The 11,889-nt window shown below is 40.4% G+C and overlaps 1 protein-coding gene across 2 annotated transcripts; it reads right to left on the bottom strand.

The window, feature by feature from the left end:
* Window positions 4,960-11,883, bottom strand: LOC110402154 (mucin-5B-like). 2 transcript variants are annotated; one of them, XM_021403913.1, is made up of 11 exons: window positions 11,355-11,883; window positions 10,786-10,902; window positions 10,342-10,577; window positions 9,709-9,883; window positions 8,610-8,653; window positions 8,086-8,205; window positions 7,873-7,971; window positions 7,268-7,390; window positions 6,878-6,923; window positions 5,886-5,997; window positions 4,960-5,652 (listed from the first exon to the last, which is right to left on the bottom strand). In XM_021403913.1, the coding sequence occupies exons 1-11, from the start codon at window positions 11,851-11,853 to the stop codon at window positions 5,439-5,441; spliced, it is 1,785 nt and encodes a 594-aa protein (XP_021259588.1). In that variant the 5' UTR covers window positions 11,854-11,883; the 3' UTR covers window positions 4,960-5,438. The 2 variants fall into 2 exon arrangements, with proteins under 2 accessions (XP_021259588.1, XP_021259587.1); XM_021403912.1 differs by having other exon boundaries at window positions 10,786-10,905.

An 11,889-nucleotide genomic window follows, 5' to 3' on the forward strand; every position in this document is an offset into this window, starting at 1 on the left:
ATTTGCCTTTAACGCTTCTGGGTGCTGCTCCTTCAAGAACTGTTACGATATTGCAGGTCTAGAGGACAGACTGGGGGGGGCAGTGGTGTCCCTGGGTAAAGTTAGGAAGTAAAACTGGTGTAGTATTTCAGCTACAAGACAGTCTGGCTTTCCCTGCTAGTTTTTAACATACTGATGAATTTTAAGGATTTGATATACTTTCTAAATTCTGTCATTAACTAGAAGGCTGTCTGAGATCCTTTTTCTATTTCAGCAGCATAGCTATGCTCAGTGAGAAATAATGAGCTACTAATGGTGCTTTCCTGTAGCTCTTGAGTGGCAGTGACTATCCTGATTCATGTTCTGAAGCCTTAACATTTGCTTTTGCGTATCTCCAGCACACAGAGGGAGAGGGAGAGAGTGTGTGTGTGTGAGTGTAGCAGAAAAGCTAAGTCAGGGCCTGAACCAATGATTGAGCACCTGGTGGGAAGGCAGGGCCAACCCAGGGGAGCTCAGGTGCATGCAGTGTGCCTGAGTGACAGGGAGGGGTTTGAGTCAGGATCCACCCCTTCCCAGGCTTCATTTAAGGGAGTTAAGAGTTAAGGCAAAGGCAAAGGTATCTTGCTGGAGGTCCCTGTGTACCTGAGGCCTTCTGAAGGTAAGTGTCTTCTTTCCTTTATTTTTGTGCCCATGGCTGTTGCATTTGAGCAAGTTCTCACTTGCTGTAGCCTAGGACTTTGCTACTCTGCTGTCATTGCTGTGCTTTCCATTGTGTACAATGTTTTAATTGTGTACTGTATCTAATTGTATACTACAATGTTTGAAGTAAAAGCTGAATATAAATTAGAAAAGTGAAGTAGCAGAAGCAAGCAGATGGATTTCAATCTTTGCTGCATCCATATTTCCATGTGTGGGAGAACTATGAAAATACTGCTCTCTGGAATATTCAGAGTTCATTTAGAACAGATCATCTGTGCTTGGAATAAGAGTTTGAGAAACTAACAGCTCAGCTGGGAAGAGTGTCGGTTCATGATAGCAGCAGGGATGTTCTCACTGAGTTTGGTTTAGATCAGGCTTTGTTTCACTGTGGCTCACATGGTAAGTATTGCCGTGTGAGAGGCTGTGGGGGGTCGTTGTGTTTTCAGGTGTCTTTTGTTCATCAGCTGGATTTTTTGATGGATAATTAACAGCCTGCATAAAGCTAGCATAGAGCCACCTGGATTTTTGTTTCATTTGAGCCTTAACAGGAATAGGGCTGACAGTCTACCTTGTGTGCTGCTGCTGGCAGAACCTGGGACTGAGATCCTTGCACAGAAAGTAACCCAGACAGGTTTCTTTGTAGCACTGGTCTTGTGGAAGGAGATTTCTTCTCTGCAGCTGAAGTAAATCAGCATACGGCCTGCAGCATGAGGATTGAGACCCCTTTTCCTCTTCATTCTAAGGGTAGTATTTTAAAGTGCTGTTTTTGTCCACTTGAAGGAGGAAAAAAAATAAAACACAACCCCCAAACTCACTTGAAGCTACTGAAATGTGAGTGTCTGAGTTAGGGTTTTAGTAGGATGATACTAAACTAAATTATTTTTTTAATGCCGGGGAGTGTTATGGCAATATTTGTAAATGATGAACTTACATATTCTGTGGAAACAATGAGATAAAAATCTGATAGCCTCTCTCAGGCACATTTAATTGTAAAGGAAATGGAAGGATGATTTGTGTGGCTCTTAGAGTTGCAGCATGTTTACGCAGCATCCACATGACACTGAATCTCGGTTGTGAGGGACCAGGTCTCTGCCTTAATGGTGAGTGAATGTTTTGGAAGGATGTAACGTGGTCTGTGTCTTACTATTGAAATACTCCTTAAGTGGTAAAATACCTTGAAAATGGCTCAGGCTATTGAGCTACTCTGCAGGTTTCTATATTGAAGGTGATCCATTACCACAGTCTTCAGTGGAGGAGATAAACAAAATGAAAGCAGCTGGGAGAGCTTGATTTCTTTAATGCAGTGGTATTGTTGGCTGTAGGCAAACAGCATGACCTTAAAGACTTAAGTTGTGACTTTGTGCAAGTAGCCACAAATTTGCTGTGCTACTAGATGTTAGAATGCAGCATTTGCCATTTTTAATAGTTGCTTCTATGTTTTAAGTAAGAATTCTTCTATGTTGTATAATGTAGGTTGGGAGGGGGTTGAGGAGAGACAAGGAAGCTTATGCAAAAAAATTCAATCTCTAACTTCTCTGTATGGGAGAAGGCAGTCATCAAGACAGGAATAAATTGAAATTAATTAAATGTTCATAGTATTTTAAGAATTGAAGCTATGATTTTCTTTTACAAAAAGAAATGGATGACGTTGTGTAACTTCTTACATGAAGGTGGTCAGGATGCTGTGGTTTCATAGTTTCTTCTGCTTGTGTGTAGTTTGTGGCCAACTCTAGTGCTTTTAAATCCCCAAGATCACAGAACTGTCACAGCTCTGTATGATGCTCATGCATCTGGCACATACCTCCTAGTTGACAGAACTACAGTAAGTACTTCTGTAAGCTACTGGTGTGGTATTTGGAGACTAGTAAGCCAGAGTAATGGCTTATACTCCTGTTGGCAACAGCCTTGAGGCTTGAGAAATGACAAGTGTGAGAACAAGAAATATTGCTTATCAGTAGCAATGTTCTGGTACAATTCGTGCTGCCTCTTTGAGAATAGAATCCCCCCTCTCTCAGAGCATGTGCTCCGTGTAGTGGTAAAATTAACAGTGAGGAAACTCCGTCACTGGGAGACAAGTAGGTGACTTGAAGGAATGTAGCAAACTCCTTACACGCAATGGTATTGTACTGTCAGCATGGGAAGTGCTACCAATTATCAATGGAGCAAGGCAGGTGACTGGAACTTAGAAGCTAAAATCAATGAAATATTTCTTTAAATCACTGCTTTGAGAGTCTGCTTCAAAAGAAGAGGAAACTTGGATGTTAGGGAATGTTAGATGTAATATGGTGAAACTACACGGTTTGTGCAATTTATTGATGTCTTAACATAATGACTTGTAAGCAAACCAGTGGGCCATACTGAACATCTTACAGCTCGCTGAGTAGTGTGTCCCACTAGCAAATACTTCGCAGTTTTATACTGCAAGTTATTGTCTGATCTCCCATGAGAACTGGGCAAAACTAAAGGTTATGTTGCTGTTCTACCGATGTCAGTGCATTTGTGGAACTGTAGTACTTGCATGCAAGATGCATGTGAATTGTAAATGAGTACCTGTAATAGATGCACAGAGCACAAGCTGTGAGAACAGTTTAGTGTCACTAAACGGGATGAGTTTACAAGGACCTTTGCCTTCCGGTTTGAATTAATCATGCATGCTTGCTCTTGGCTTTCCAAAATGCAAGCTATCAGCAACGTTCAGACACAAGACTGGGAAATAGCCTAATAGACTAAAAATAGTTGTAAAAGATTGGATGAAGATGCTTTGCAAAGCTCCATGTCTATAGCAGAACTAAGGAGATAGTCCTGTGTTGGTTTTCTTGAGAAAAGAAAACGACCGGTAGAGGGCAGCTTAAGGCTTGAACGGGAATGTGCCACTAAGGTGTGTTAATAGGGCACTAAAATTAGTTCAGGAAAACTAGCCCAGGAAGAGTTAAGGACGCTTCGTAATTAGTAAGCATAGCACTAGACACTCGAGTACAGGGATTAGGGAGTTGGAGGAAGGAGGAAATGCACGCATCCCACTGGCTTCAATCTGAGCTGAAAAGCAGCTTTGGAAGTGTTGAGATTTTGTTAGTGTTGCTGGGTTTTTGCAATCTGGACTGTGACCTATCCGCTCTGCAAGATTCATTCTGCTTAGCTTGGGTTACTATTGCTCTCTCAGCATTGCACAGCTGGTGAGTGTGAATGCCTCTTACACAACGAGCCCTCCTGTAGGTGGGAGTGCTGGTTGCTTGCCCAAGTACAGCTCTGGATCACAACAGCTCCCTGTGTTCCTGTGCCCAAAGTGCTGAACGCTGTGGAAGCCAGAGAGATGGGAACTTGCACTGAAGCTGGCCAAGTGCTTCACGCACGGGCCACTCTTCAGGACTGTTTGGATGTCACCTTACTGTGTACCTGGTGTTCAGGGTCGGAGTGCTGCAATGATGGCACTGATGGTGCACAGCTGGTCTGGCTTCAGCCTTTGTTCCCTGCGGCAAGTGTGTGAATCAATGGATCTGAGATGGTGCAGGAAGTGCTATGTGCACCCCGTTCTAGCTGGTAATCCTACCCAGAGCCTGCAGGCCGACTGAGGGCCAGGCAAACTGTAGTTGTGATGTGGAATTCAACAGTAAAAAGCAAAGCTCCTTACTGGTTAATCCCAGTAAGATATTGGGTCATGTCTGCGAAGGACAACAGATAAGGTTCTACTGATATCATTCAGGGATTTGTTTCCATCTAAGCGTATATAGAATGTGTAATTATTTGATCAATGACTCCTTAGTTCTGAAGCTAAGCCTTCATGTCAGATTTCAGGTTTTATAACTGCCCTGAACAGCTGAGGTAAATGCGATGAACTGCAGTGGGCAAAATGCAGCCACATTTCCCTCTAGTGTAAATCCATTCAAAAACTTCTAGATAACATAGGAAACAGTTTAAAACCATATCCTGAACTTACTTGCAAATATTGTTACAAATTATGGGCAGGTGAGTTGCTTGGATTTACTACATTAAATTATTTCACCATAGGTGTTCTTTAACTGATCGGACCTTTCATTTACATATGTATTTTCTTCAACTTAAGAAGGGCTGCTTTGTTTTGCTCTAGGATGAGGAGCAACAGTGAATAAAGTTTTCTCCTGCCTTCTGGATCTCACTAGACCAACTAGCAGCCTGACAGTTAACCCTCCATCCTGACAACTAGAACACACCAGTCTTTTTTTTTTTTAAACAAAGAACTCCACTTCCTTGATGTCACAGAACCTCCCATTATTTACACAGTGAAAACAAGTATCAGTCACCAAAACTGAAAAATGCTGAAAGTTTTATTGATCAAATAAGAGACAGGATGAACAGGAAAACAGTCTCTTCCCTGTCACCAAGTGATGTCTTTTAAGAGCATTATATCCATAAAAATGCTATGCAATAAAACTTTCTCTAGCTGTAAGAGTTGAGTGCAATGTAACTATGATGTTTTCTGGTTTTGTTTTTGGAGCAGTTTAAACTTTTCCCAAAATGTCAGTTTTGTGATCATGCTGATACATATTGACATATTTGCATAATGTACAGAAATATATTTTACATGGTCACCTATTTTTACCTTGAAAACTGTATCACTTAAATAAAAAATTATACTTAAGTGTTTTTTGGCTTTTACAAGTAAGAAAAAAGAGAAGTAATAACAAACTGAAATATCAGTTAAAGAAAGAGCACAGGTTATTCTGAGGAAGATACAGTTCTAGCTTTCCTAGGGTCTATTTTTGTGTTTTTTTTTTTTGCAATGATCATGTCCATGTTTGACCAATTTTTGATGGGTAATCATCTTCTTGAGGGGTTTGTGAGTTGCACGCATTCATGCACTGGCATTGTTCCACGTAGACATAGTTGTAATTGATGCTTGTTCCGTTTTGGCAATTCAGGATCACGTCTCTTCTGTGGCTGCTGACCTCTTGGCAGCAAGTACACTCGTGTTGCATCTGGTTTGCTTCAAGAGAATACCTGCATTCCACCAGAAAAAAGATGATGCTCTCTCATTAAACATCAATAAATAGGAACATCATGTGAATACGATCTTGAATATTCTAACTTCTCAATAGTGGAAACTACTCTTGCTTTGTTTGAGTCTGATTCTATTCAAGAGACTCATGAACACATTAACTTTGCTGCTGTTCTATGATTGTGATTAAGAGAGACCACAAATAGAAACAAAGCTGAAGAGGTTCTCAACTTACACAGAGGAGCCAGGACAAGTCCCTTCGCAATGTGTCAACTCAACAGCTTCAGAGGATTCGCAGTCTTCGTGTCGGATCACAGTTTTTGTGCTGTAAGCTTTGCAGTTAGTAGCTTCAAAAAAAAAAACAGGGAAAAAAAATAAACATGCTTTAAATCTCTAGTTCAGAACTAAACCCTAAGGCAATTTTAAAGTGTGTGATGTCTCGTTATTGAGACTATGTACAGTATGCAGCAGTAGATGGTACTGTATACTGTGGCTGGAGATTTCAAATGACTTTTTGATCTCAGCTGCATAGGGCGTTTGGAAGATGCAAGCTGAGGATTGAGTGTCAGGGGTTTGATTTGTAGTATTCACTATCCAGCAAATTCACTGTTTCCTTTTGAAGAAATATCAGTAACTTTTTCTATGCTAAGTGAAAGCTAGGTCAGCTAAGAATCTTTCCTTCCACTCAAATACAGATCGACGTTGAACATAATTATCTGTGAGAGGAAGATGCTAGCTTGGTATTACAGAATCACAGAATTCACAGAATTAGCTAGGTTGGAAAAGACCTACAAGATCACCTAGTCCAACCATCCACCTACCACCAACAACCCCACTAAACCATCTCTCCCAACGCTATATCTAAACGTTTCTTGAACATCTCCAGGGACGGTGACTCCACCACCTCCCTGGGCAGCCTGTTCCAGCGCCTGACCACTCTTTCAGAAAAGTAGTATTTCCTAATGTCCAGCCTAAATCTCCCCTGGCGCAACTTGAAGCCATTCCCCCTCGTCCTGTCACTAGTTACAAGAGAGAAGAGGCTGACCCCCAGCTCACTACAACCTCCCTTCAGGTAGTTATAGAGAGCGATGAGGTCTCCCCTGAGCCTCCTCTTCTCCAGACTGAACAATCCCAGCTCCCTCAGCTGCTCCTCATAAGGCCTGTGCTCCAGACCCCTCACCAGCTTCGTCGCCCTCCTCTGAACATGCTCCAGGGCCAATTACTTACGTTTACATATCTTGCAGCAGCCATCAGGAGTAGTCTCTGCTTCATCCTTTGCAGAAATAAAGAAGGATTTGTGTTAAAGCACAGATGATAATATTGAGTGTGTTAACGAGTTACCATTACTAACACTCAGTGGAAGGCTTCTCTGTGATGAACACCAAATGAAACCATGGATGTCTCACTGGCTGATTCATTGCCACAAATCTTGAATCATTGTAAGCTCACATAAAAATATGAAGCTTCTCTTTAATACTGTTGTTATAGCGTGATTATTTTCATTCTTAAAACACTCCTGCAACTTTAACGAAAATAACTTGTTGCGCTCTTCCTTACTTTCTTCCCCCTTGTTCTTTTACACAGCATTCAGTAAATGCTGAAGCAATGAAGACTTACAGGATCACACTCCAGTGGATTGTACTCGGGACATATTCTTTTGGTTTGAACTGCAACAAACTGATCTTCAATTTTTTCACACTTGTAGTGGCTGCAGAGATCAAGTGGCAGAATTTCATCGATCTAAGATTTTAAGAGAAGAAAATATATATTTTTTTCCATTGTAATCAGATACTGTATGGTTACTTCAAAAATGTTTCAGTTAATTAAGATCTAACACCTCAACAATTTCTAGATGAATTTGAATTTCTTTAAGTGGTAAATGGGAGAAGCCTAATTTTGCAAACTATGGCTGTCATGAAAGTTCATATTGTAGACCTTGGGGCCAGATTCTCTCTGGGGGCGTGCAGCAACAGAACAAGGGGCAGTGGGCACAAACCGGAACACAGGAAGTTCCATACAAACACAAGGAAGAACTTATTTACTGTGAGAGTGGCGGAGCACAGGAGCAGGCTGCACAGAGAGTCTCCTTCTCTGGAGATATTTAAGAATTTCCAAGTAAGTCTTCAGAAACTTAAGTTTTTAGTTTGTATTAGTGCAGTGTTAAACAAATTCCTTACTTGGAAGGGATACACTGGCTGGTGGGAGAAGAGAAGATCACTTACTCGGAGCACATATACAGTGTTGTTACTTAGTCGAATTCTGCAAGCTACTTCAACGCACTTCCCACAGCACTCTCCATTCTTGATCTTATATTCGTATCCCTACTCCAAAGAGATGAAAGAGAAAGTACGTTGAGTCGATGATGGAGGATTCCAGACTTACTACAACACTAGCAATTGAGGGCTGATAGGGCATCCCAGACAATCTCAACTCACCGGTGGGCAAGATGTTTCACATTTAAGTTCTTCACACTGTGCAATGTTTTTCCCAGTCACTGGATCTTTCTCAGAACTGCAGGTACAATTCTTACATGAATCAATTAGAGATGTTCCAGGCTGGAAAATGGGAAAGAAAAATAACATTCATTTATAAAGTGTCTTTATAACATAGAGGCAAGGGTGAAAGAATTGCTGTGACCATTAAGTTTTCTGAAATGCAAGTGAGCAAAGAATCTGGCTTTGTTTTTGAAGGTTCACAGGCTTATTTCAAACAACATTTGAGCATAGGCAATACGTCAGCTCCTTTGGAAAAAAATATTAATTGCACAAATGGAAGTAAGCTTTTTTTAGAAAGTACGTCACTAAAAATGATGCACTCTTGTTTTAAGCTTCTTGAGGAACAGAGTTTAGGGTTACAGATTGACATGGATTGGGAAAAGAATTCTCTGAAGGGCTTTTGTGGTAGAAAGGGTGGACGTTTCATTTCTAGTAAAATGCCATTGTAGGTGTCCCATGCTTACCAGAAATTTTGTACCATTAACCTCACAGGTGTTGTTAATTTCCCCTGAAAAACAACCAAAATAAAAATCAGCAAACTCAAGTTGTGAGAATACATGAGAAGTTAAGATGTTATCAACGTTTGTTAATAGCATAGAGATTATGGAAAATATGAATTCAAGCTCACTATGTGCACAAATCAGTATAGCTGGCTGTTAAAGTAAAGAATGTATCTTTTAATTAGCTGGAAGAGTTGAGCAGAAATGGCACCAAGCTTGAGCTAAACACAAAAAAAATCCCTTTCTTGCCCTTTCTGTATAGGTTCATTTCAAATTAAATTAGTTGTTTTCTGTTTGAACCCTTAAAGACCGGCAGCCTTCAAAGATGTCTTTGTATTTTGATGCCCTATGACCTCTCAGAATGGAGCTTGGATGCGAGATCAAATGGAAAAGTGGTATTTTTTACTGCAGTAATACAGTTTGATGACATGGTGGATTCCATTTGTGGCTTTCACAGAATTACGTCAGACTTCATGATTCCTTTGTTTTGATTTTCCTGTTTGTTTCAGGTTTACCTTCTAGCTACTTTTCGATTCCTTTATTAAAAAATGTGTATACAAATATATATATGTGATCGTTGGATTATAAATTTTATTAGTGTTCTACAATACCATAAGGGTAATTATTATTTTTTGTACATCAGCAATTCATTTTCTAATTATGATTAACTTCGTTGCTTTGTGCTACCTGCTCTGATAGTGAACTATGAAGATTTCTGCTGGCTCACTGTTGTGTTTATGTATCTTTGTTTAGCTGTAGTTAGACAAATGTTAACATGCTTCAATATTACATTAAATCAAGTGCTTGAAGGCTCAAAATATTATCTTGCTCTTCTGCCCATTCAGTTTATCTGGGCAGATATTGAAAATAATGCTTTGTTTTCAGCTGAACTCATATTGCATACTGAGCTAAAAACTGATGCGTATTCACTGACTGAAAACAATTTGAAGAAGGTTTTGCTGTTACCGTGATAGATGTAGAATCTGCTTAGATATTAACAGAAGCACAAAGGTAATTTCCTACAGTGTGGCCTGGTGCATACATTGGTATTTTTAGTACTTACGGCATATCAATTCAGGACAGCACGGGTCTTCTACTGGTACTACAGGTGAGGAAATAAATCCTATGTCACAAACTACTTCCTGACGTATTTGGCAGGGATGTGGCTGACATTGTGCCGTGGCGCTGCGTGGGTCACAGACACACTCCTGGCATTCACTCGTCCATTTCTCTCCAGGCTGAAAATACAGAAATGATTTATTCTGAAGTGCCCTTTCACTCTAGTTATTCTGGGCCAACTTGACTTAGACTCTCACGCTTAGTAAGGATTCCAGATTAAAGTTTTGTTATCATATGATTGCAGACCTTAAGAGCAGGCAAGCTGAGAACAATAAAATAATTGTCTTCTGTGTAGAAAAAAAGGCACTGTAACATTTTCATAGCTAGTCCACTTATTTTTACGATGTTTGAATATCTTTTATTCTTAAAAAGTCTCTGCTACGATATAATGAACTTTTCTATCTCTCGATGCATTAAAAGCCTGATGGTGCCAGCCTGAATTATGTTTTATCAGGATATTCTAGCGTGATCAACTTTGTTATTGAAATACATGCAAGTTGATTTGAATTGGCTAATAGAGGAAAGTTGCTGGGCTGTTTTTGCAACGGTGATATATTAAAATAATGAAGGGAACCACCTTTCGTGGAGGACTGACATCAGTACAGTTTCTTTCTAGTAAAGTTGTGAGGGATGTTGCTGTGGAAGCAGAAGAAAATGCTGATGAGGAGGCTTCCGTTGTAGTTTCTGAGAACACCGAAGTTAAAGGAGTTGTGCTAGGACATGGGCCCTGAAATGGGGCAATTTCACATTCGTTGCTGCAAAGCGCATAAAAATTACATCCAGCCTTATCTGTTCTGTTGTATACAACTTCCCCTGTAAAGGAAAAAATGAAAGAAAAGTTAAAAGACCAATGAAAATACTAAGAAAAAAAAAACACAAAATATTGTGAAAAGATGAAGTGTATTACTCTGTTAAAATGATTAATCTATTTAAGATGATTTTGAGTGATTATCTTTAATTGAACACATTACTAAGGGATCATACTGCTCATGAAAATTATTATAACCATTAAGAAGCTTACCAGGGGAAAACAGATCACCAAACACGTGACAAAAACAGGGAGTTGAGAAAGTTGTGGTGAGGGAAGAACTGGAGAATGCAGAAGTGCTTGTAAGGTGGCTTGACGGTGAAGTAGCAGCTGCTGAGAACAAAACATTGTTTAGTTCAAAGCACAGCAATTGGTTAGTCTAATTGTTTGTTATGTATAGCAGGAGTCTGATCAGAATCTGGACAATCCAAGCCAATGTTTGGTTGCATTCAAGTATTTGACCCACTTTACTAAGCAGAGATTATGGAAATCTTACAGCTCTATACCAAGTATCATCTGGGATTTTGCAAATATTAAGGTGTCCAGCATTAATATTTTTAAAAGTTTAAGAGTCACCAACGTCAACTTCATGGTCAGGGTAATAAATATGAAATCACAGAATCTGCTAAAAGACTTAGCATGAGCAAAGCGGCTGATAAAATAAAAATTCTTTGTATTAAAAGAAGCACATGTGACAGTAGAAGTCACAGAAGAAAATAGTAGCAATGACATTCTATCAAATTAACAGCAAAAACAGCTTTATGATTTAGACGATGACCTACCAGAACTGCTTGCACTAGGGGATTGTGCTATACTCTGCGTTGCTACAGTGGACATTGTTGCAGGAGTGAATGTAGTTGAGGAGCTGGGTGGTGAACTGGTAGATGTGGGGACAGTGAATTCTGTCCCAGAGGGTGACGTTTTGGTACTGCTGACACCGTTGGTAGGTGTGGTTGCAATGGCGGTTGGACGGTCTGTTGGAATAGGAGAAATCTTGGTAATGGCAGAGTTGCTGGTAATTGTGGTGGTCTCTCTAGGAGTGAGGACGGTGGTGGCTGTGGTTTCTGTCACAGGAGTGGTCTTGGTGGTGCTGGCAATGCTGGCAGGTGTGGTGGTTGTTGCACTTGTGGATGCGATGCTGGTCGTACCTTTTGTTGAAGGGGAAACAGACTTGGCTGGGCTTGAGGAAGCGATTGTGGTTGTGCTTGTTGCCGGAGGGCTGGTGGTCTTGGTGAGCACCGTGGTGCTTGTGGTGGTGGTCTTGGAAGATGTCGGTGCCATGGAGACAGTAGTGGATTTTTCTGTAGTCTGGGTTGT

The sequence above is a fragment of the Numida meleagris genome, chromosome 6 (genome assembly GCF_002078875.1).
Source record: "Numida meleagris isolate 19003 breed g44 Domestic line chromosome 6, NumMel1.0, whole genome shotgun sequence".
Lineage (NCBI taxonomy): Eukaryota > Metazoa > Chordata > Aves > Galliformes > Numididae > Numida > Numida meleagris.

What these genes read in the sequence shown, in the direction of transcription:
- LOC110402154 (XM_021403912.1), bottom strand. Translation starts at nt 11,853, where the DNA reads ATGGCACCGACATCTTCCAAGACCACCACCACAAGCACCACGGTGCTC. An exon ending in CTGCTGCAAGATATGTAAAC is followed by an intron (nt 5,998 to 6,877) that starts GTAAGTAATTGG and finishes TTTTTTTTGAAG; the next exon opens with CTACTAACTGCAAAGCTTAC. An exon ending in ACTTGTCCTGGCTCCTCTGT is followed by an intron (nt 5,653 to 5,885) that starts GTAAGTTGAGAA and finishes GGTGGAATGCAG; the next exon opens with GTATTCTCTTGAAGCAAACC.